At 41.2% G+C, this 24,443-nt stretch overlaps 2 protein-coding genes across 3 annotated transcripts; one reads left to right on the plus strand and one right to left on the minus strand.

Moving 5' to 3' along the window:
* Window positions 1-1,196: 1,196 nt before the first annotated feature.
* On the minus strand, window positions 1,197-4,618 carry LOC104695463 (14 kDa phosphohistidine phosphatase). Its single transcript, XM_010409361.3, has 3 exons — window positions 4,375-4,618; window positions 3,834-3,958; window positions 1,197-1,497 (listed from the first exon to the last, which is right to left on the minus strand). The coding sequence occupies exons 1-3, from the start codon at window positions 4,502-4,504 to the stop codon at window positions 1,405-1,407; spliced, it is 348 nt and encodes a 115-aa protein (XP_010407663.2). The 5' UTR covers window positions 4,505-4,618; the 3' UTR covers window positions 1,197-1,404.
* An 11,391-nt stretch (window positions 4,619-16,009) lies between these two features.
* Window positions 16,010-24,093, plus strand: LOC104695464 (E-selectin). 2 transcript variants are annotated; one of them, XM_010409362.3, is made up of 14 exons: window positions 16,010-16,149; window positions 16,419-16,495; window positions 16,938-17,324; window positions 18,076-18,183; window positions 18,303-18,488; window positions 19,104-19,289; window positions 19,400-19,585; window positions 20,152-20,337; window positions 20,448-20,633; window positions 20,898-21,083; window positions 22,053-22,160; window positions 22,450-22,471; window positions 22,581-22,652; window positions 23,010-24,093. In XM_010409362.3, exons 2-13 carry the CDS (start codon window positions 16,459-16,461, stop codon window positions 22,636-22,638), a joined length of 1,836 nt encoding a protein of 611 aa, XP_010407664.2. In that variant the 5' UTR covers window positions 16,010-16,149; window positions 16,419-16,458; the 3' UTR covers window positions 22,639-22,652; window positions 23,010-24,093. The 2 variants fall into 2 exon arrangements, with proteins under 2 accessions (XP_010407664.2, XP_019146972.2); XM_019291427.2 differs by lacking the exons at window positions 20,152-20,337; window positions 20,448-20,633.
* Window positions 24,094-24,443: the final 350 nt, after the last annotated feature.

A 24,443-nucleotide genomic window follows, 5' to 3' on the forward strand; every position in this document is an offset into this window, starting at 1 on the left:
TCTGGGTTATTAGGCACACAAGCATTAAATCGTGTTCTGAAATCAAGCCTGCAGTCATTACCATGGTAGTTGAAGCAGTGCAGCCAGACAACCATTGCACAAGAACTCAGAAGCACAAAGAGCACATGCAAAAGCAGGCAAGGATGCTGGAGGGGAAAATCCAGGCTGCAAGCGGGGGGAAGCAGGTGCCAACCAAGAGACCTGCTGCACCAGGTTCAGGAGATCCGTCTCCCTGGAGATTATTGGGATGGAGACCCCTGGAACTCTTCTAATGAGGACTGGACTGAAAGGTTTGAGGATGAGAAAAGAAAATTCCTCTCCACCCAACCAAAACAAAGTCACAGAAAGGTGGCTTAAGATGGATCGCAGCTGTAAGAAGACAGTAACAGCAGATAGAAACTGGCCTAAAGTCTCTCAGATTTCCTGGTTTGTACTCTAAGAGTCACTTGCACGTTGAAAAGAAAAAGCTTCTCTATACCACCAGATACTGGTGGATAAGTGCAGTAGGAACCAGTAGGAAAGGGAAAAACTAGAATTTGTATACAAATACCTCTTGAAGTCAGCAAGCCTTCAAGACAGCAAGTCAATAAATCCACAAATGAATTAAAGGAAAACTATCATGAAACCAAAGAAGTGAAAATTGTAGCAAGTAATTTCACAACAAACAAAAAGCAACATCCTGCCACAACAGGATGGTGATGTTAGTTAATTCAGACACTGCCTAGGTGTACTGAGGAGGTACTTTACTATAATATAATTATTGCTAGGAAAACAAAAAGAAAAAAAGCATTATTAAATTCACACAAATAAAAGTAGTGCAGGGGAATCAGAATGAAAGCAACATTAGCAGAATTTGACATTGCCATCAGTCATAGGGAAGGATCTTAGAGGAACATCAAATATTTTGATCGTTACTTCTGTAAAATACTAAATTTTCAAAACCATGGAGTAAATCAAAGATTTGGATCATTGGTGAAGAACTGTAACTGTCAACCCCACCCTCCACACCAATTTTTTTAGATGTGGAGAAGAAAGATGAAAAGTCTAAAAAGTAATTAAAAAAAAAACCTGGAAACACTGTGGTCAAAAGACCAGTGAACAGGTTTGGTCCAATGATGTTTGAAGTTGATGGTAAATCCTTAGGTATCCTACAATAGATCAGTACAATTGGACTGGATGAAATAAACTAGAGGTAAGACGGTGTGGAAGTGTTTAATTAAATGGCACATCAAAAGGAGAGTAAAAAGGCTTGCATGAAGGAGTGGGATTACCAACCATATTATAAATTACAGCAGAGTCCAGTTACTCAAGATTTATGGTTACATACATAGAACACATTAAATTTTATTTATCAAAGTACTGCTCACAGTTACCAGGTTTGAACTGCTTGTTGTGTTCACAAGTTTATTTCTTGTCATCTGACCATGTAATTTCATAATCTGTATACTCTTTCTTTAGTATCTCTACAGTCACTGAGTGATCTGCTTTTCCATAGCCCTGCAAGACAAAAAAAATAATTAAAAAAAAAGCTTACTGAACATGGACAGTAAGTCTTCAGAACCATTCAGTTCTTATCAACACAAGTTGTTCACATGCAAATCAAATAAAAGTTCTAAAAAAGTTATTCTTGCAGTATCATGTTTTATTTTTCTTTTATCCTCTCCAACTCCCCCCTGCTACCCAAATTCAAGTTCTAGAAAATAAATGAGATGGGGTCAAGCAATCTCAAATAATAGAGAATGCATTTTCCACATAATTTCTCCAGCAGAAAGCTTGTTTTACAATGTTCCCAACTCCTCAGCCACCATTATTTAATGTGTGAGCATACAAACAGCTGATGTGGCTCAGCTGAAGGAAAAGGGAATAAGCAAACAAGTGTGATCATTTGAGCGCTATTCTGGCCACTAAAGAAATCACAGTCTTCATGTCTTATTTATTTTCAATCTTGCCTCAGTTGATAATAGCACAATTTTAAGTATCTGTGCTCTTCAGCCATTACAACTCCAAGCTAAGGTAAGGTCAGATGACCCATGTGATTTTTAACCCTCATTTTAAAAAAAATCACTGATCACAATGTTACTCTTCCACTGAAACTGTGGCAGTTGTGGTCGAAGTGGCCTTTCCATTATTGTCTTACATGATCAGAGTTATCTTGATTTCTTATTTCAGAACTACACAACTTTCTCCCTGAAAAAGCCTTTACTGCACAACAGTGCAGTGTACTGATAGAAATCTGTGATTTACCAGTTGTTTTTTTTCCCATAATATTTCACATGAAAGTTTACTTAGACTGAAAAAAGAGCCCAAGGTTGTACTATCAAACAAAACATACTCTTCATCAGTAACCCAGCCCCAAAGAAGAAGAGCTTAGATAAACAAGCATTTAAACTGAAAAGGTTAAAGTTGATGCATTATAAAATGCAAGCTTTTCAAAAATAACAGATAATATAGTTATATAAGTTGGAAAGCAACATATCCACAGCTCACTCTTGCCTTGGCAAGCACTTTGAAGACCCCATCCAGCCTTGTAAATAGCAGCACAGCTTCAAAAGAAGTCAATGACTATTTCTCTGGTTTCCATAAAACCCCAAGGTAGTTCTCTGTCAACAAACCTTCAAGTCAAAAGAAGCATTAAACCAATGCAATTAATATTTTAACTTCTGACCTGGGACTGAGGTCATCTGAGCCTTGGGATCTCTTCCTGAGAGAAGCCCTCATGGCAATAAAAGTCTGCTTTTACCTGCTGCTCCTCTGTGAGCATCAAGGCACCAAAAGCAGAGAAACAAAGTGTATTTCTCAGACTGCAAGAGTTGACCACTGCCTCTAACACTTAATTTGGCAGCTAGATTAATAATACAGGTATCAAGTCTCACCTAAAAATGCAATCACAATGCAAACCAACCATCAGGAGAATTTAGTATAATAAGCATTATACACTGCCTTCCCATCCCACACAGATGTTAAGGGGTTTGGCTTTGGTTTTTTTCCTCCTTACAATTCCAGGTGGCACAAGTCATCCTGGAAGAAAAGCAGCACTAACATTTGAAACTGCTTAAGACATTCAAGGCCCAATCTTCACTCCTCATCAAAGGTAGGCAGATTTGAAGCAACCATCACTTTCTATAGAAAATTACATTAACTTAATTGAACTATTTTCTTCTTGTCTCCTTTAGAAGCTTAGAATCTTTACTCAGTTGTTACCACAGAAACAGCTAAGCTTCATCACTAAGCAATACCAGAAATAGACTATAGCACATTCCCTAAATGAGAGAAATTCTGACCATTTACTGAGTCTTACCTAAAGGAACTGAATTTAAACAGAACAATAAGAGGTAACAAAAATGCTACTTTTATTCCCACAAAATGCATTACTATATCTTCACCCACTAAAAATTCACCACACCTAAACTGTATCTACTCTTCTCACCCAACACATACACAGAATGACATTCACAATTTAGCTGGTCACTACCAACCAACATTTTTATTGGCAGATAAAGATCACACACTAGCTGGATCAAGCCCCTGTGGCTACAAATGGGCTATTCCTGCTCTAGCAGTAAGACTAAAAGATTCTGAGTCAAGAGATGCCAACTTCCATTTTTAGTCTTAATTCTAACTTAACCTAATGCTGAGTAACACCAATGTTATCTTACTGGTCTCCTGCCCTAAAACTATTGTTTTTCTAATCTATCTCACAAGAGAGCCAGGCGAGTTTTCCAGTTATGTTTACAATATGATGCAAATTGCCAAAAGCCACCATGCTATTAACCAAAAATCCCAGAGCATCAGAGACAGAAGCATTTGAAAGGTTGCTTGAGAGATGCACTTACTGTTGAGAGCCCAAATACCCTAATTTTCTTGTCTTTGCTATTATGTTCAATTTTCCCTCCTCCAAGGCACTTGCACTCATATCCCAGCTTTTCCATCTCCGGATTTACTTTTTCAAATATATGATCTGCACAAGAAGAATGGTGAGAGCCATTAGAACAGGCACTAGGCATTACATAGTCTAGAACTCGCTTTTAACTACTTTCTATTTTCCCGCAGATCCCTTCTTTCAGCTACAAGAGAGGGAGGTTTCTCTTCAGAGGCATAGAAAAGCTGCAGTTAAAGTCCTTTGGTTTTTTACTTAGCTAGAACATACCGTTCTCCAAAGTGAGGTTGACTGGGTTCAGAAATGGCACCTGAAATATATTGGCCCAGTTTTCATATCACACGGGGGACGTAGAAAGTGGGGAAAAGGGGACTTTTGAGCTACTCAGGCCGGGGCTCCCGCTCCGTCTCAGACCCGCCGGGGCCCGGCGGCCGCGTCCCGCACCCGAGGGCCCCGCTCCGACCGCTGTCCGCTCGCCCCCGCGCGCTGTCACGCACTGTGGAACTCGGCCGCCTTGGTGCCGCGGACGATGTCCCGCTGCTCGCCGCCGCCCGGGCGCTGCAGGCGCACCAGGATGTACTTGAAGGTGCCCTCGGGGTCGATCGCCACGTCCCGCACGGCCGCCATGGCTCTGCCGGCGCGGAAGCCGCAAGGCAGTGGGCGGGGCGGGCGCCATGGCGGCCGTGAGGCGGGACGGGCTGCGGGCGGCAGCTCACCGTGAGGGGACGAGCGGGATCGGCTGCTGCGCGGCTCCTTCAAGGTGCCCGCCGATAAAAACATGCCAACTTATATCGCTATGTCAGTTGCAAAGCAACATATCTACGGATCACTCTTGCCTTGGTAACCACATCCAGCTTTGAAAGTAGCAGCGCAGCGTCTACTTGAAAAGAAGTCAATGACTATTTCTCTGGTTTCAATAAAACACCAAGGTAGTACTGTTATGGAGTCTGACAACAAATCCCCAAGTCAAGAGAAGTATTAAACCAATGTAATTAATATATTAACTTCTGACTTGGACTGAGGTCATCTGAGCCTCGAGATCTCCGCCTGACAGAAGCCCTCATGGCAATAAAGGTCTGCTTTTACTTGATGCTCCTCTCTGAGCGTCAAGGTACCAAAAGCAGAGAAACAAGGTATTTTGCATAGACTACAAGAGCAGGAGTTAACCACTGCCTCTAACACTAAAATGCCCTTTCAAGAGCTCTTATCCTGCATCCCTCCCTTTGCAACTGTGGCCTCCTCTCCACTTGTCCTCAAGCTGGGACTTTGTAGAGAGCACCTTGCAAAACAAGGTGTTTGTGCCAGGGAAGAGAGTCATGGAGAGCCTGGTAGCTTTGATAGCCAGTATTCTGTAGGTTACATTTCACTGATGCTGAATAAGAAATACAAATTTAACTCATGGTTGCCTTATTTTATAGGTGCACTTGATGATTTAGGCAAGCCCCACAGAAATTGATCATACAGTCACAGATGTTAGAATGAATAATTTTTAGAATCACAGAATGGTTTTGGTTGGAAGGGACTTTAAAGACCATTTATTCCTAACCCCTGCTATGGGCAGGGACACTTTCCACTATCTCAGGTTGCTGCAAGCCCCGTCCAGCCCAGCCTTGAACACTTCCAGGGATGGGGCATCCACAGCTTCTCTGGGCAACACGTGCCAGAGCCTCACCACATTCACAGTGAAGAACTTCTTCCCCATATCCAATCTAAACCTATTTTCTTTCTGTTTAAAGCCATCCCCCCTTGTTACCACTTCACTGAAGACTAAATCTATAATATTTACCAAAGGAAAAATAATTGTTTTCATGCAGTGCTGAAATAAGAGCATAGTCTTGTTTCAAATGTTTACTCCAAAATCAGGGAATTTTCATATATTAAAGACTAAAAATATTTCAAAAAACTTCAGAACACTTGCATAAATAAACTTCAACATAACTACATTTTAAAGTTATTTTGTAGATCACTTAACTGAACTATTTTATTCTTTTTATGCATACAAATATTAAGCTATTGTTGACATGAATTTCTCCATCAGTAATAGTTTTATAACCTAAAACTAGCATTAAATACTTCACCTGAATACACAAACAATATGCTATAAAAATTAAGATAAAATTAATGGAAAATGTCAGTAAAACAGAGGAAGAGTACATATAACCTAAATACAGTATTTAGAGATACTACAGAGATAGATGTAAATTGGGGCTTGGTTAGACTATTTTGAGACTTTAAAACAAAAGTTGTTTCCTAAGCTACGTTTTTAACTCTAACAAACCTTAATTAGCAAATGCAAGCATTTTGTTATTTCAGAGACTCTTGTTAGTTACCTTGTCTGTACACAGAGTAGCAGTCATACTGGGGAAAAAAAAAACGAAAAACCCAGAGACCTAGGAAGCTGAATCCTTACTAACTAAATTTTAAGGGGTAAAGAGGTGTGAAGGGCTTTAAGTAGAAACCAAGCCTCCTACCTCAGCTGCTCAGGATTTTCAAGGCAGGCAGAGAAAGTGATAAAATCTGTGCCTAGTTATGATAATATAGTTTGGAGAGTCTTGTGGAGTTGAGGTGGTTGTGTAAGCTTGCTTTATCTAGTGGTAAAGGCTGGTAGGATTGTCCTTTAAGTTTGCCTTTACTAATCTAGCAAGGTCTTTTTTTATTTTGGTTGGTGTTGTGTATTTAGCTTATTCCTTGATTACTTTGTTTACCAATCTACCCTAATATCTCATGGTTTTGTTTATCCTGTATTAAGAAAGTGTTATGGAAGTTGTTTGTTTGCATGAACTCCGTCTTTTTCACTGGAATGAGCTGCTTCATTTCCTTAAGCACAACAGCCTGTTGTGTGCCTGTGGAAACCTTTATTGCCCCCTTTCAGTTATGATGCGCGGAAGGAACTAGCAACAAACAATAGTTGTAAGGATGGCAAAGGAAATACTTGTGGTATACCTTAGAAGCTAAACTTGAAAGGAATTTGCACTCAACAAGGAGGGCAGGCATCAGGCTTCACCCAACATGAATTTGAGCAGATAAATTTGTGACTTAGTAATAGAGCAGAGCTTTGTCCTGTTTTCTTTAATGTTTTTCTCTTCCCCAGCATCCATCTTATCCAAGAGTAGTTTCCTATGCCATGCCCAGGTATAGGAGCTTCCTGTTGGCTGTTAGGCTGCAGACAAAAATTCCCCGCTGTTGGTGGGAATTGTTCGTGCGTCACTTTGTGGGCCTCAGGGGTACAGAGAGAATGGCATGGGGTGACAGGGGTCTTTAACCAGGCACAGCCTGTCTCCAACAAAACTGCATGGAGGGACTTTCCTTTTGTCATGGGCTTACTCATGGCTAACTGAGGCAGTAAGCTTGGCGCTATTTTCTGAAAAATTAAGGGGGTTTTTATTTATTTGGTCAAGTGACATCTTGTCGCTTTGCAGTGGAGTCCTAAAAAACATTATTTGGGTCTTGTTTTGCATTATGGTTTGCAGGATTTGGACTGCACCCAAATGACTAAAAATTGTTTTGTTTATGTCCTTCCTATCATCAGATCCTGTGAGGAGTATCTTAATGTCAAAACATCTACATTTATTTTCTTATTTAACCTCTGAATGGCAAGTGACTAGAAAAGGCATGTTATTATTATGCAAATATGTTAAGTTATACATGGTGCTGCAGTGAAACTCAACATTAGATTCGCTCAAGCCATTGGATCAATCCAGGGTACTAGAGTCAGGAAAGGGAAGCAATCATTTTGCTGTCCAGGTGTATAAATTTCTCCTTTTATTGAGCTCTCTGACAGAGAGCACAAGATGTAAAGATACATTTAGCCCGTGCTTGTATTACAGGAAAATATTAAGGAAAGGATTTTGAAGTAGGTGCTTTCCATTGTGTGTAACCCTCACACAACAGAGAAAGTAAAATGAAGGCTAATTTTTAGCTGTACTTGCAAATTTTTTTTTATTCCAGAGTGGGAGTTACCCCAGAGTTGAGCAGGAGAATGCCTAATACACTTGTGCAAAGGAAATGCACTGTTGTAAATTCTGTCATGGGCATCAAAGATCACAGGTTCTTCTTTGCTGCTTGGCCCACCCAATTTAATAGGATTTAATAAAGATTCTTCTTCTACAACTGTTGATTAGCAGTTCCTCAGGTTAGCAAAGAAGCCAGAACAAATGCAGGGTAATAACATTATCTCTCTTGGGATCAACATCTTTGGGATCTGTGTATGTATATAGTCAGTCCAGGATCCAGAGGCTTGGTTTGTGCACCAAAGTTTAGGAATCCAGGCCAACCTCCAGCATGCTGGATTGTGAAGGGCCTCTTCTGGGCCCTTCGTACCTTGCTTTCATGAATAATGGTCCCCTATGATCCCTTTCAGAAATTGAACAAGATCTGAGGAAAACCAAGTTTTGTTTTGCTCCACATAGGAAGCAATTTTATAACCCCATTGCTCTTCTGGCTAAAAACACCCTCTAATTTCTGGTCTACATTTACTCAGAGGTGGTTTTTTTTATCCATCTGGGTTTTTTGTACCAGCTGTATCTGTTTATATACAGAAAACTTCTGAGTACCTTCCTACTTTTCTGAGCACCTTCTTTACTTTTCTGAGCCTTCCTAGCTGCTTCTTCTTCCCCAGGTTTAAACACAAATTTCTAATAGGCTCCTGGAGAGGTATTTCTTTAGAAGGGACTTCATGACATGTATCTATCCTTTTAAAAGCCTAGAGTTTCCTACCGGGAGGTGTCATTCTCCTGGCTCTCCTTCTGAATGACCATAAATATCACCTGCCTGTCACAGGATTGTTAATGTTTGAAGTGAGAGAACACTGAACATGCCCGGATTCCCCTTATTCAATGAAACAGCTCTCCAGGTTTGTTACCAGGGCTCTACTGTCCTTTGGTTGTCCTTCCTTGCTCTTGGTGTCCGTGCCTTGCACCATATGTTGGGGGCATGATGGAAGCAGTGTGCAGGTGATGATTCCCGAGGCCCAGCTGTTCTGTTGTGGTCTGCAGAGACAAACAGTGTGAATGAGCTGTTTAATTGATCAGAGTTCATTTATGCAGGATATGTGACATTCTGAATAGAAGGGCCTTTCAACTGCTTTTCTTCAAGATGAGCTCACAAATTTGCATTCATGGAGTAGAGATATGAGGGGGTTTTGATTGGTGGATTTAGGGCTGGAGGCACTCAGCAGGGAAACAATGTCCTTCCTTTGTCATGGTGTTGGGATTGCAGCTCCTAAAAAAAAATCAGAATGAAGATGATGGATGGGGAATGTAATGGTATGAAGTCTTACTAGCATAATTCTGGATATAAATTAGATAAACGTTTGTCTGTCTTTAACTCTAGAGGGTATAGAGCAACTGCACTCCTAATTTACTTATCTTTGGGTGGGCATAAATCTGGATCTTTCATTTTATTTTGAGAGTAGGGTAGCTTCCGCGCTGTATTTATGTACCCCCATTGTGGGGATTTTGTAGCTTAGAAGCACAGATGAACTGAGCTCTTAACTGCCTGAAGTAAGAATGATGTATGCAGGCCAAGTATTATTTTATTGATGATAAATGGCAATTCCTTCTCTTCCTGCTGATACAATACCTGTTATGAAAGTAATATTACTTCTGTGGGCCAAATAACCAGACTCTGCTACTAATTGCAATCATGTGACTACAAATGATGAGTAAATGGCTATTGATAAATGAGAGGAAAAAATCACAACTTGTATGTACCAGGAAGGATAAAATACAGAATCACAGAATCAGTCACTTACTTTGGAAAAGCCTCGTAAGATCAGAATGCAAATAGAAACCTAACACTGCCAAATTCCTAAGCACCTAAATATCGCCAGAGATGGTGACTCCGCCAGTTCCCTGGGCAGGTTGTTCCAGTGCTTGACAGCTCTTTATGTGAAGGGTTATTAACAGGGTCTGTGGGGTGGGGTACATGCTCAGCACTTGAGAAAACTGACTCTGTGGATTGTTTTTTGGGCTCAAACATAAAAGTGCAACAATATCAGGATAGGTGACGGACTCATCCTTCCTTGATGAGTCAAGAAATCTAAAACGGTTGGAAGAGCAAAATCTTCACTGGAAAAGTTAAAGTATTGTTTTCTAGCCCTGGTAAAAAGGGAAGTCCTAATTATTTTGGTACCAGTTAACTGGAACTTTAAAAAACCTTGTGGTGCTGGTTTGTTGGGGTTTTCTTGTCCAGGAAGTGATAAAATTAAGTAATTTAACACCATTACTTTCAATGTTAGTGATGAGTTCTTTGTTCTTGAAACAACAATTATATGCAGTAATTAAAGTACACTTCACTAATTATCTTGTGTTAAAAATGCCTGTCCTAAAAAGTAATTACCTATCCAGCTGACGGAAATAAATTTCTTTCTTTGAATAATTCATAGATGGTATGGCTGTGGCAAAAAAAGCTCCTGAAAGAGTCCTTAATTCAAGAACTTCTGTTCTCTCATGGTCTATTGACTGAGAAAAAGAATGAGTAATAAGAATGATACACCTTTGATGGCTGTTCTTGGGTCAGGTTTTACTTCTCAGTGCTATGCAGATGTTCCTTGTGCTTTGGTCTTCTGCCTTGAAGATTTCAGATACCCAGTGGCAAGATCTCATTCCACAGAATTCCAGTAGTTTTGGTGATGGACCTTTACCGATTGTTGTATTTGTTACAATGAATGCTATATTTAATGACTGTTGTTGAATACTGCTTTAGTTAAGGACTCAAACATATTAAATACTGTGTCTATTGATGTATAAAAATGATGTACCTGAAGCTGACTTGAGCACTGAAGAGAACAGACCTGAAGCTTGGAATTCATAAACTCCTGGTGAGATGCATTAGTAAGGAAGTGGAACTACTGCCTCTTCCTCCTTTTTGTAGCCTCTCCCTCATGATACCGTACATGAAGAATTGTAGGTCATGTCAGCACTTCAATGCTGATGATAAGCTCACATGCTCTCTGATAAGCCAAAACAATATTTTATTGGAATAGAGCTAGGCAGAAGCTATGCAAAGAATCTGCAAAACAAAAAACCGATCTCATGATGACCACTTTTACATTATCAACCACCTGCTTAATCTCCTAATCCTGAAACTTGCTCTCACTCCTTTCACTTGCCAAAAGCTGTAAATGTTCTGTTTGTCAGAGCCAGCATCCCCGTCAGTGTCACTTCTGGGACATCTCCCCTGTTGAGACCATGGGGCTGTGGAACAGACCTGGACGGTAAATGAACAGTCAATACATGCATTATATACTTATTCTTTCTATGTGTACATGAAGGGTGACAAAGCTCCAAGAGCTTCTCTGCCATGATTTCCAACAGTGGAATTAGAAATAATCAAGTTCTGCACGGGATCAGTTCCACCTGCAACTGCAGGCAGCCAGTGTGTGATGTTAAGGCCAGTCCTGCTTTTATCTTAACTCAAGGTGTGAGTTGCTGTTTCCTCTGCTCCTTAGCTCTGTTTCATGTTTCAATGCTCTGAATCATACCTGGCCAGTGCAAGTGACCCCTGACTTCAGGTTAGATTCTTCAATGTATATTTTTGCCTGTTTGGAGGAAATTGAGCACTATGAGTCACATGAGAATTCCCGAAATGAGAAGTGGAGATAAGATTTTCTGACTCCAGGGGTTCCACTCCAGACAGAGTGGAGACTGCCTTAGGCAGCTTGAGAAATTCCAGCGTCTTTGTAGCGGTTGCATTGCCTACCTTATTCACACTTAATCAGACACAGAGGCTGAGGGATGAGTATGTTTTCGGAAATTATCTTTTCTTCCCGTCTGGACCTCAGGGAAAATTTGTGCCTTAAACCCTTTGTCTCCTAATTTCTAAAGAATTAGTGTTGCAAGCTCCTCTCCAAACAGGAAACACCTTCACTACTGGCACTAAAACTCCTTTCCCCCATTCAAGGCTGGCTAAAGCTCTTACTTTTCCTCTCCTAGTGAGTGTTACTGTGGGTGAAGCTGGAGGTTTTCCCATTACTTCAAAATTTCAAGTAGTTCTATGGCTCTTTGCCATGGGATAAATGTCCATTATACAAAGAGCTTTTATATAAATACTTATCAGATGTTTTAATTTAGGAATGACAAAAATATCTTCTAGGGGAGAGATGGAACTGGATTACTCAGAAGCACTTAAAGATCTGGTTTTGTCTGTTGATACATAAATGCAGATTATGTACGTAATCTTGTACATAAAGAAACAGTCTTTAAAAAAGACATGGGAAATGAATCTCTGTCTCTTTCTGTATGTACAACTGTACATCTATATACTCTGGTTACCTGGCATCCCACCATGTTCTGTATTTGTCTTGGATTTGTGATTTCTGCAAGTTCAACAGAGTTTTAGATAAAGTAAAATAATTTTCCTCTGCATTAAATTTTCTTTAGCTACTGCTAGAGATACTGAAAAAATGTTTCTCAACCCAAAACTTACAAATTTCAAACAGAAAGGCAGACTCTACAAAACTCCTGTTTTAGCATTTCATGACCCCTTTGGAAAATTTTCAGTCAAAACTTTTTTGCTACAAATCAATCCACCACTACTTGTTATGCACCAAGTGGATGGGAAACATTATTTATCACATGCCTCCTAAGTACCCTAAAACACCTTTTAGGTTTTACAAGATTGTTAAGATTTCTTTCCTCCATTGCCCTTTTTTACAGTGGGGTGGGAATAAAACAGTTCTCTTGGACAGATTGGGTTCTTTGAAAAACTGCCTTTTGAGCAGTGATTCCATCCCTTGTATGCTCATTTTATGGCGATTTCAGCTAAGCATTGTTTCACTTGTTTCCTCATAAGAATGTCTCATGGGACAACATTAAAAATCTTAATTATAAAAAACCATAGTGCACCATTGTTTCTTTATTACTGACACAGCCTTGAGGCACAAACTAGGTTGATCTGCCAGGAACAGATCAATCATCAATGTCAGCTGTTCTTGATATCTTAGCAGCCTTCTGCTGATTTTTCAATTGTTTTCTTTGAAATTTTTCTGTGTTCTAGTGTCTTTTCTAGGTGCTCTCGTGGAAGGCCTAGCTTCTAATTCCCTTGATCTTCTTTTCTGAGATACAGAGAGGCAATATTTGCTTTTTGTCCACCCTTTTACACCTTTTTTCTCATATTCTCGAAGTTAATTACAGAAGGTTTGGATCTTTAAACTGTGGCTTGATTGGTTGTAACCAACCTAAATAATCTTCACTCCAGTATTTCCATTATCTGACCTGTTCTTTTTTCCCAATGCATAACACTATGGCAATGAGTATTAACTTTCCTTTATATAGAAAGAAATTACATTTGACATGTCCTCTGTCAATTGCTGTCCTTTACGTAGCAGACCAGGCTGGATTTTGTTGGTTTTATTCCTAATATGTTTATATAGCCCTTTCCTACCCTTTGTGTCTCATAGTGGCCTCTTAAGTAAACCTTCCAACTGGAAAATTAGTTGTGGCTACATAATTGTCAAGGCACCTCTGTAAGAGAAAAGAGGTGGTCTGGAGTGTTCCCATCCACTATAAAAAGCTAGACTTGTGAAAATGAAAGTCTGGAGTGTATAGGAACAAGGAATGTTCAGCATTTCTAAAAAATTTTCTTTAGAGTCTCCTATTTTTCTGGAAGAGGGGAACTGTATTAATTTTACGGAACTATGTCTGTGCTCATGTAGCACAAGGGGAGAGCAACAACTTCATCCAGCTCTGTGCAGCACAAGAAATGAGGGTCTTACATTCCCAAATCAACTGGTAAAAGAGTAAAAAAGCATAAATGTGAAACAACTTTGGGAAGAGAATAAATAAGTAACATAGAAAGCAGCTAAGGTCAGGCTGCATGGCATTTTTAGCTAGATTATCTACAGTTCAATTTAAGTAACTATATCAGAGGTATTTTCCTGAAATATACATGTAGCATAGCATCCAACGTGAGCTTTAGCTCATAGAAATCCCAGTCTTCCTGAACAGCAGGGTTGGAGTTTCTAAGTGCCTTTTACTTTTAATAATGAGGTTTTAGCCTCTGTTGTGTGGTTTTGAGAATGATTTTTCAGGCTTTCTTTTTTACTGAAAATTTTGCCTTCATCTTCCAGTACCTTACACGGAAATAAGAATATAGTCAGTGGATAGCAGAATTCCCTGGGAAAAACCAAAAAGAGCCCCATGTCAATGATGCATAAGGGAATACAGCCAACAAAAAGAAGCAGTCTTTTTTTAGGCTGGAGTTTTTACAAGCATATTGCTTGCAGGCTTTGGTGTTCTGTTATTTTTTGTGGGGGTTTCTTTATCTGCTGCAGACAAGAGGTCTCAGACAGCCCCTGCAAAGGAAGACTACTGTAAATTATTAAGTAAGCTCTTCCTTCCTCCGGAGATTCCATTAGCAAAGGAACTCTGATAAAGTTTCCTCAAAGCTTTCTTCAGAGTTTCTGCCATGACAAGGATGAGCTCTTACCAGTAGGAAGCTCATTAAATGACTTGGAAAAGAGAATCTCCAGGAAAAGACATAGGATTTTCTGCCTCTTGGCCCCTGGGAGCATAAAAACTGTCCTGGAGTTGTCTATAATTTTTCTGTGCATACAGGTATAACAGCTGATCAAAAAAACCCCAACAACAACCAAAAAAACAAACAAAAAAAAGCCTGCCCTATCAAGACTGATTAACGTTAGTCTGTAGTAGAGTAATGTTTACAGAACCCCTGTGAAATCAGGCCCTGCTGCATAATGTGCTGTTCAGGTACATTAAAATACCAGCTTCTGTCTGTGTTCTTGAGATGGTAAATCCTCCTAACAGAGAAGGGCTGGCAAACAGGAAGTGTTTTCATTCCCAGTTTGAGGCTAAATAAACAGCAGTTCTGATCTGATGCTGCCTGGAAGCCTTGGGAAGTCTGGTTCTTCTAAGCAAATCTTGCCCAGGCCAGCCAAAAGCTAACCTTAGCTTTCCAGAGTTTCTTGATTGTCCGTTTGTGTTTCCAGCTTTGCTAGTTCACACCTGCTAGAAAGTGCTCCTCTCCCTACAAATATTCAGTGTGTTGTTTTTAATGCTCACTCTCTTCTGTAACTAACTTTGACTTGCTTTCTAGGACTTCATTGCAATTTCTAGTCAACTCTCATGATTTGTTAGTAACTGAAGTTGGTTTAGAATATACTCTTTATTCTTTGCCCTTTTCTGAGATGATTTCTTTGATGGGCAGAGATCTTTGGCTACCTGACAATTCTTTTTATTTTTTGTGAAAAAATTGGGTGATACCAGTTGATATTAGCTTGGAATCTGGAATCCACTGATTTTTATTCTGTAAGAACAGGTTGAGGCTCCAAAATTGGAGCTCCAATATGCACCGTATAAACTCTAACTATGCTTTACAGCTGTGGCCCCCTATTGCTGACAACCCTTGTTGAGTCCTTTGCACGTTCAGCCTCATTAAACCCCATCCATAATGGTGAAGCTTTATGCAGTAGTATAATTAATCAGGGTATACACAATAAATGCGTGTCAATTCCTAGTGTATTGTCTTGTCCACCTGAAATATTATATGCACCTGTTCAGGAGCTGTAACTCTGTTGAGATCACAACATTGAAGAATATGGTGCAAGGGACTCTTCAAAGCAAGGTGCATGTTTCAAGCTTGACTGCTATGAGTGACTGATGAACATGTATTGTGAGCAGGGCTGTAGAAAAGTTCCAGCAATCCTGAGACTGGCAAACCTGACCAAAATGAGAGCTCTGCAATGCTGAGATCCACAAGGAAGGGCTTGTCCAATGCTGCTGTTCCCATTTTTACTCAAAATTAGTTAACCAGCTTTGAGTGTTGGTGCCTTTCCTACTGAGATACTGGAAGAACTAACACCTCCTTGCTGCAAAACATTATGCCAGGTGAAAAATTGGAATCTGCTTATTCATGCAATTAATTTGAGCTAACCATCGTCCTCATCCTTGATATCCTGGAATTGTGTGTTTCTGTCAGTAAAAGTTTGTGATGTGGCACTTGGCAGTTTTTCAGCACAGTGTGTCTTTCTGGGAGGGTTGATCTGGCAAGGGGAAACATCCGTCTTGACGTGTGGGAGGGCCAGATCCTGGGATTTTCCAAGAAATTTTTTTCCACGTGGAATTTCCCGTCTAGTGGAGGAGAGGCTAGTTGAGGGAATAAAAGGCTGTAATAAAAGGCAGAGCATTACAGAGTCCAGACACTTGGAGCTGAACTTGATTTTCAAGACTGAGTTCATCCACTTAGCCACAGAAAGCAATCTCTGGGAAACAGCGCAGAGGAATTCTGTCACCTGGACACTGCAGCTACAAACTGTGAGTAGAAATGGACTCTGTTATTCCGTTTCACTGCTCAGCTAAAGGTGAACAGGACAGCTGTGTTCGGGTTCCTTAAAAGTTGTTTGCATTTAAAAGTATCTTGATATTAAAAACTGCTTTAAAATTAATAATTTCCTAGAAGTGGAAATCCTACTCAAGTCTTGTTTAAAAGTATGTAGCAAACATTGCATGGACAGTAGTTTATATGGAATTTTGACAGCTCACTATTTTTTTTTTTACAAACGTGTTTCTTTGATTTCTCATAGCCATCTGCTTAAAAGATAGAGAAGAGAAAACTCAGAAAACATGATTTGCTTGCAGTTCCTATCTCTTCTTGCCTATGGTAAGTATGTATTTCTCTGTGTAGAAAACTAGTTGGATAGCAATATTAGTGTGACTGTTCTCTTTGAGCTCAGCATCAAACAGAATTTTTGAACCCGCCCTAATTAACCTGAGGCTGTGTTCACACAGAAACACCTCTGGATGCAATGGCACATTTTTCCTGCTTGCCTGTCAAAGCCATAATTGGCTCCTACAGTCTGCTGTGAAGTCTCAAAGCTTTGTGTGATCAGACATAGTTTCACAGGCTGAAGTCCCTGTACTTGAAGCTGACTTGCCTGATTTGAAGTTTGCCAGGTGATTTTTTGTAAAATAATTGCCACTAGTTTTTATGCAGCTTCAGATACTGACAAGTTTGCAGTATTTATAGAGCTTTATATGTCCTCTTCTAGGGAGAGAGGAGGGGAGAAGTCAGACACCAACTTTCGGATATCTTTTTATTCTAGGACTTACAGTACTTCAGGGGGTGAATGGGTGGACATACCATTATTCAGACACAAACATGACCTACAGGGAAGCAGAGCTGTGGTGCAGAAAGAAGTACACTAACCTGGTTGCCATCCAGAATAAGGAGGAAATCAAGCACCTCAATGGCTTCTTACCCTTCAATCCGGGTTACTACTGGATTGGAATCAGAAAAATTAATGATGTATGGACCTGGACTGGAACTAACAAAGAATTGACAGAAGAAGCAAGAAACTGGGCTTCAGGTGAGCCAAATGGCAAAGGGAACAACGAGGACTGTGTTGAGATCTACATCAAAAGAGGGAAGGATGACGGCAAATGGAATGATGAGCAGTGTGAGAAAAAGAAGGTCGCCTTGTGCTACACAGGTATGGTATGATAAAGGTCATTCCAGTGTGTCCCTGTGGAGATGAGGTGGTGGCTGGGATGAGTTAACTTCATCTTATATATCAGCTACCTGACCCTGTAAGCACTTGTACACTTATGCTTACTTATGGGGTTGAGGTTGTCCTTGTTCTAAGATTTGGATTAATCTCACCTTTTAGCTCCCAGAATATTTTGCATCCTTTTAGGGGCAAATCAGCAGACCTTCTCTATAATCAGAGGAGAGAAGCAGGCTCTTTCAGATGGTAACTTCCATCCCTCTCTAAGTGGGTCTAGCAAGTTAAGAATTGCCCTTTTTGGAAGCATCTGTCTGCTGGCTATAGACCACTGGATTAGATTAAATGCTTTGTGTAGAAGTGGCTAATGCAAGTCATGAAAAAAAAATCAAAGTCAAATATCAGCCAAATTAGAGCTGTGGTGAGTTAATGAATAATGTACCTGTTGAGGATTTTTATTGTTCCTTTTGCATTTTAAATATTGCTAATATTTACCTCAGAACATGCGGTCTTGGTGTTTCCAGCCAGCTCAATCCTTTTACTGTGAGCTAGTCTGTAAAAAGTGTGGATTTCAGAAATTCTGTGAAATGACAGGATAATCCTAAGTACCAAACCCTTTGATTTTCTTTTTCTATACAAAGGGCTTGTTTAGTGTTAGAAAGATAAACAAAGGGCTAGCCAGGTTTCATTAGTAGCTGTTGTTGATTCTTTCATAATTTGCTGTATTTTTTTTTTTCAGCTTCTTGCAACCCATCTCTCTGCAGTGGCCATGGAGAATGCATAGAGACCATTAACAATCACACCTGCCATTGCAACCCTGGGTTCTATGGGCCTGAATGCGAGTTTGGTAAGATTACTTCATCCTGCTTTTTGACCAACTCATGTTAGCTAGTGTTCAGTTTGGCTTCTTGGTTTACCTGCTCAACCAAAGAGACTGACTGTGTACCTTCTTGTGCTTCTTTGAAGTTAAGAGTTGTGATCCACTAAAGAAACCTGATCACGGGAGCCTTGAGTGCCACCATCCATTGGGGAGCTTCCGCTACAACTCGTCCTGCACAGTTCAGTGTGAGGAGGGCTATGAGCTGGCTGCACTGGAGTCTGTTCACTGTACCTCCTCTGGGGTCTGGTCTGCCCCCCTTGCAGCGTGCAAAGGTGAGCTTTCTGCATTGTACATAGCCCTGTAAACCTCAGTGCTGCTCTGGCAGTAGGTACAGATGGAAGTTTGGCCAATTCCTTTGTAACTAATTACGTGGTGTAGGTGCTATTTCATTCCAGCTCACAGGTCTCTGCTCCTGAGGAGGTGAAATGAGTAGGATGAATGTTCTGGCCTTGTTCCTTGTAGGGAAAGACTTTTCCAACTCTTAGGTGGGAACAGGGAATTGAGATGACCTAGCTGTGAGACTGCTTTCAACAGGCCAGTTACTCCTGACTGTAGGAATTATTTTTTGAGGTGTTTGGCTCAGAATGAGCTACTTTTCTAATCAAGTTCAAGCCTCAAACATCACCCACCAGCAGTCAAAATAGGGAAATTTTGGATTGTAAATAGTTGCTGTCATGAGCTGCATATGAATTAGCAGTCTTGCCTTAAGAGCCAGTTTCCCATTTTGAGACATTTCCCCTTCTGTCTGCTTTCTGAGATGGTGGCATAGTAGACCCCTTTCTAAAGTTGCTCCTGTTCAGTGGGTGTATTGCTAAGTACCAGAAAAGAAAAAAACTTTCTATGGTTTGTTGCAAGCTAAGCTCTGTGTTGTCCTTTGTGCCTTTCAGCTGTGACCTGTCCTGCCTTGGAAGTGCCTGTCCATGGAGCTGTGAACTGCTCCCATCCCTCTGTGCAGCTCACCTGGGGTACCACCTGTGAGTTCACCTGTGAGGAAGGATTTACCCTGACAGGACCAGCTACACTGCAGTGTGGGTCTTCTGGGGCCTGGGACAGGCAGCAGCCAGCCTGTGCAGGTACCTTTCCTTATCCCTGCTCACCCGAGCCCTCAGGGCTGTCAGCATTGCCATTGTGTTGTTCTCCTGAAGCATCTGTGCTGATTGCTGTTGTGCTCCTTGTGTTGCAGCTGTGAGGTGTGAGGCTATCCCATGGCCAGCTGAAGGCTCTGTGACCTGTGACCATGCTCCTGCAGACCTCACCTCTGGCTCCCGTTGTGATTTCCAGTGCAGTGAGGGATATGTCCTGGATGGGCCATCCAGCACTGAGTGCACGGCAAAGGGACAGTGGTCAGAGCCAGTGCCAAAATGCAAAGGTGAGACTTGCTAGGTTGGAAACCATCAATTAAAGCTCAGAGTAGCTTGAAGAAGCTGAAGAGACTTTCTCAATCAAGTATAATCAAAGAGTAACATTCATCCCCACCATGTCTGTAGCACTTTTCATAAGCTGATCTCAAGGTGGGGTCATTTAGCCTCTTGTATTAGCAAGGAAACATCAGTGCAGGGTGACAAACAACACTCTGGGGCAGTGTCTCCAACACACACAATAACACACTTTTAGAGTGGAGTGTTCTGACAAGGATTCTTTATTCCCTAAACCACAAATGGGAGCCAGTGTCTGTTTATGCAGTCCAGGGTGGAGAGCAATCTGGAGCCATTCCCAGGATAACTTGAATGCTTTAGGTGCATATTTAAGGGCTCTGGCTGCACTGTGCAACCTCCTGAAATCACTGTTTCTGAGACACTGCTAGGTCTGAATGGAGGTATGATGGTTCTGTAGGGGACAGCTCCAGGTAGGGTAGGTCTTCTTGCCAGCTCCTGGAAGAGTGTTTATCTTGATCTACTCCAAACTATGCTCTGTGTTGTCCTTTGTGCCTTTCAGCTGTGACCTGTCCTGCCTTGGAAGTGCCTGTCCATGGAGCTGTGAACTGCTCCCATCCCTCTGTGCAGCTCACCTGGGGTACCACCTGTGAGTTCACCTGTGAGGAAGGATTTACCCTGACAGGACCAGCTACACTGCAGTGTGGGTCTTCTGGGGCCTGGGACAGGCAGCAGCCAGCCTGTGCAGGTACCTTTCCTTATCCCTGCTCACCCGAGCCCTCAGGGCTGTCAGCATTGCCATTGTGTTGTTCTCCTGAAGCATCTGTGCTGATTGCTGTTGTGCTCCTTGTGTTGCAGCTGTGAGGTGTGAGGCTATCCCATGGCCAGCTGAAGGCTCTGTGACCTGTGACCATGCTCCTGCAGACCTCACCTCTGGCTCCCGTTGTGATTTCCAGTGCAGTGAGGGATATGTCCTGGATGGGCCATCCAGCACTGAGTGCACGGCAAAGGGACAGTGGTCAGAGCCAGTGCCAAAATGCAAAGGTAAGACTGTTGGGAATTGCAGTTTTCTGGTCACTGGGGAACACACAGAAATCCACATTCCTATAGGGCCCTGGCTCCAAACTAAACTCTGTGTTCCCATGTTTTCAGCTGCGCCTTAGAAATGCCTGCTCATGGCTCTGAGCTGTTCCCATCCCAAAGTCAAATTAACTTGAAAATAAATTGTACATATACCAGGGCAAAAAAAATAGGGCCAAAGACAGGAAAGTCCTTAGTGACTCTTAACCATTTCTTTTTGTGTTTCAGTCATACAGTGTGAACCACTGAGCTCTCCTGAGAAAGGCTCTATGGATTGCTCCCAGGGGGCTGGGATCTTCACGTACAACACCTCCTGCCACTTCAGCTGCCTTGAAGGACGGCGTCTCAATGGCTCTCGTGTTCTTGAGTGCAGCCATTCAGGAAACTGGAGTGCCAGCCTGCCCACATGTGAAGGTATTTTGCCTGTGACCAGCCACAGAGAGGTGCCACTGGGTTTCTAGTCAGATGAGGTGTGGAAGGGTGGTAATACCAACCAGTGAGCTAGAACACGTAGTGAAGTCCATGGATTCAAAAGCTCAACAAAATCACTCAGCATGTTTGAAAATAGAAGAGGGAAAAAATCCTAAAATATCTTGGTGGAAAATGTTGATTTCTTATCCAAAAACAAAAGCTGCAACTTGATTTCAGTTCTTTTTGCTTGGTTTTTAAACAAAATATTTTCCTTATTGAGCTTTATTCATGTGAATAGAGACAAAAGCTTTTCTAGAGAAACAACCTTGTGGGGAAATCTGCATTCATGAGTCTGTTTCTCAGAGGAAAATTTTATAGGTTTTTTTATTTGATGTGATAGTTTCTTGGATGAACTCCTCAACCAAAAGACCTCACAGAGCTTTTCTCTCAGAGGCTGTAATTTCAAAGACAGAAAGCTCAGCCTTGCCTTCTCATTCAAGGCAGTAAGAGCTCTGCCACTGCCCTCAGCTGGAACATCCCTGGCCTGCCTGGAATGCTTTTGCTTGAGGTCCTAAAAGCTCAATTCCACTTTCATTTGCTTGAGCAGAATTTAGAACCTTGAATAATTTAATCAATCTCAGCAGGGTTGCTGAAAGAGGAAGATAGCACACAGGGAGTTAAAATATGAACTTCAACATGAAAAATAAGAGGAGCATAAATTGCTGTGCAAGGCTGGAGGTTAGAGACAGACCCTGGTGTGGGGAGTTTCTTGCCTTGCCATTGCTTTGGCAATGGGTGGGGTAATTTTTACCTTGCGTACAGGAACTGTCCTGTTTCACTGAGAGAAAACTTAAGTGTTACAAGCTGCAGTTCTGATGCCTCTTGAAGAGCGTGAGGAAAGGGAAGAAGTAGAGAGGGCTTCAAAGACCACACATGCCCCTTGATCTCACTGAAACCTTTTCATCCTTTCAGCCTCTGACCATGCCAGCTACGTCTCTGTGGGCATAGCAGCCACTTCTGCCTCTCTGCTGTCCACAGCATCATTCCTCCTTTGGCTTGCAAGGCGCTTCCGGAGAAAAGGTGAGCAGTTGGTCTGGGTCCACTGGTTTATTGACCTTCCTGAAAAATTTTCAATGGAGGGAAAAACCTCAAAACCTCCAAAGCCCTATATCTTGCTTTTTGAAAAAGTGGTAATTCCAATACTTAGTTAAATACCAAAATTATTTTCAAGAACCGTCCATATATGCCATGTTTGGCTTTTGGATGAACATCTGAAAAAGAAAAAAAGTAGTAATCCCCAAATATTTAGACAACAAGAATTAGGGCTTTTCTCTTGAAATGCTAATACTTTTTCTTATTCTTCTTGCAGCAAAGAAATTTATTCCTTACAGGTAAGTTGTGTCTCAAAAAGCAACATGAAAAAAACACTGCCATCACTTTGCTAAAATCCATTTGATATAAACCTATTGTCATTAAAGTACTTCTCACTTTTTTTTATAGGAACTGGCAGGAAACAGCCAGTGAAGGTAGTTTCCAAAGTGCTGGTGAGAATGTCTAACTCAGGTGTTTCAGGTAAGCACGTGTGATGTCTTCACTCACAAATTCTCTTGCTTTTAATCACACAAGCAATCAATCAGAGCTGCTAATTGCTATACAATTGCTGACATAGCAATATATGCTTTGGGATACCTAGTGTATCTTGGCATTGCATGAAAGTACCTAACAAGACTGATGGATTTATTGCTTTAGAAATAGTTGTTCAGCTCCTTAAAGATGACTGTGCTTAGCATTCTGTCCAGCTGCATATAGTATTAGGAGCACTTTTATGCAGTTCTGCTACCTGCTGCATACAAAATTCCTCTGAAATGAGAGCAAATACAAATCTATGCCAGTTTTCTGATTTATAGAGGAATTTTGTTCTCTCTGCAGGAATTGAAGCCACCTTCCCTTACGTCTCAGATTTCTGAAGAATGAAACTGCATGCAAATCAGCAGCTGTCCAGATGTTTTTACCTCTTGCTGACAAGAAGATTGACCTTGTGTATGACTCAAATTTTGAACTCAAGCTGTCTGGTATTTCCATTGAAGACAAGCAGAGAGTAAAACTCTGGCCTTCTGGCCAAATCCTGCCTACATTGAGTCATGTAGTTATCCTAACTGGGAGCTTGCCATCTCCTGTCCAGATGGTGGGCAAGTAGTGCACTGCTGCCTAAAGAGGGGGCTGGTTCCTCCTCTGCTCCACTCAAAAGGTACCAAGGTGAGGTGAAGACATGCATTATTTCACATCACTTACTACACTGCTGGAGGCGTCTTCTCTGGAGTCATAGCAGTTATGCTTGCAGAAACAGGATCATCAGGATGAAAAAATATTCACTGAACAGCTTTGAAACTATTGATCTGGTTTGTGGAAGTCAGTTTATTTTAAGATGCCCCGGTCAATAGATATGGCTGTAGTGATATGGGCAATTATTTGGGTTTCTGCTGCTTATCCCAGAAAATGTAGATACCTTTTTTTTAACTATAACAGCACTAGGAACCATAGTGCTTACACAAAGTATTTTGGTTTCTGAACACAGCAGGTAGGTCTGAAATTATCTCATCCCTGTGGGATTATGTACTGTAATACATACGTATGTATTTATTTGTATATACATACATATTTATTTGTGCAGCTTTTACTGTGGATATTTCTGTGCTCTTAACTGTACATATATTGTAAAATACTTGTTCTTGAGTAGGTCTGTGGCCGTTGATCAATTGATCAGAATGTATTTTAAAATAAATAGGAGGTGTTTGTAAGGATTGCATGCCTGCATAATGTTTACGAATGGAATAGAAGACTGAGATTTGTATATTTATGTATGGAAAATATGATTTTTGAGCCATTAGAAGTCTTCAAATGAGAGTCTCTTTTAATTTATGTTAAGTTATGACTATAAATTAAAAACCTCTCATTTAACCTGATATACATTGTCCTATTTGTAACAGTGTTTAATAAAATGTTTTCAATGTAATACTCCCTATTTGTAAATGTGAATCATTTAAATTATTTGGGTCAGCCCTGTGACTTGTGGCTTCAACAGCAGAATGTGAGTGTAGGGAGAAAACTGGCTAAAAGCAAGACTGTCCCTTGGAGCTTTCCATGTTTCCATAGCAGGCAAGGACAGAGCAGCCAGCAGATGGAGCTGACTGCCTGGGACTAGGACAGCCAGAGCTCATGCCAAACCACCATCCCCAGTTCTGAAAGGGAGGAGGAAGGCTCAACAGTGTGTCCCGTGAAGGTGCCTGGGCCAGCAGTGAGCTCTGGCAGGCAGGTGCAGGAGAGAGAGAAGAGCAGAAAGAGAAGCAAGTCGGTGATCTTGGT

The sequence above is a fragment of the Corvus cornix genome, chromosome 8 (assembly GCF_000738735.6).
Source record: "Corvus cornix cornix isolate S_Up_H32 chromosome 8, ASM73873v5, whole genome shotgun sequence".
NCBI classification, from domain to species: Eukaryota; Metazoa; Chordata; class Aves; order Passeriformes; family Corvidae; genus Corvus; species Corvus cornix.

Coding starts and splice junctions, on each gene's coding strand:
- LOC104695463 (XM_010409361.3), bottom strand. CDS start 4,504: ATGGCGGCCGTGCGGGACGTGGCGATCGACCCCGAGGGCACCTTCAAG. Junction 3,959..4,374: donor CAAGGCGGCCGAGTTCCACA/GTGCGTGACAGC, acceptor CTTCTTGTGCAG/ATCATATATTTGAAAAAGTA. Junction 1,498..3,833: donor GGGTATTTGGGCTCTCAACA/GTAAGTGCATCT, acceptor TTTGTCTTGCAG/GGCTATGGAAAAGCAGATCA.
- LOC104695464 (XM_010409362.3), top strand. CDS start 16,459: ATGATTTGCTTGCAGTTCCTATCTCTTCTTGCCTATG. Junction 17,325..18,075: donor GGTCGCCTTGTGCTACACAG/GTATGGTATGAT, acceptor TTTTTTTTTCAG/CTTCTTGCAACCCATCTCTC. Junction 22,472..22,580: donor AAGAAATTTATTCCTTACAG/GTAAGTTGTGTC, acceptor TTTTTTTTATAG/GAACTGGCAGGAAACAGCCA.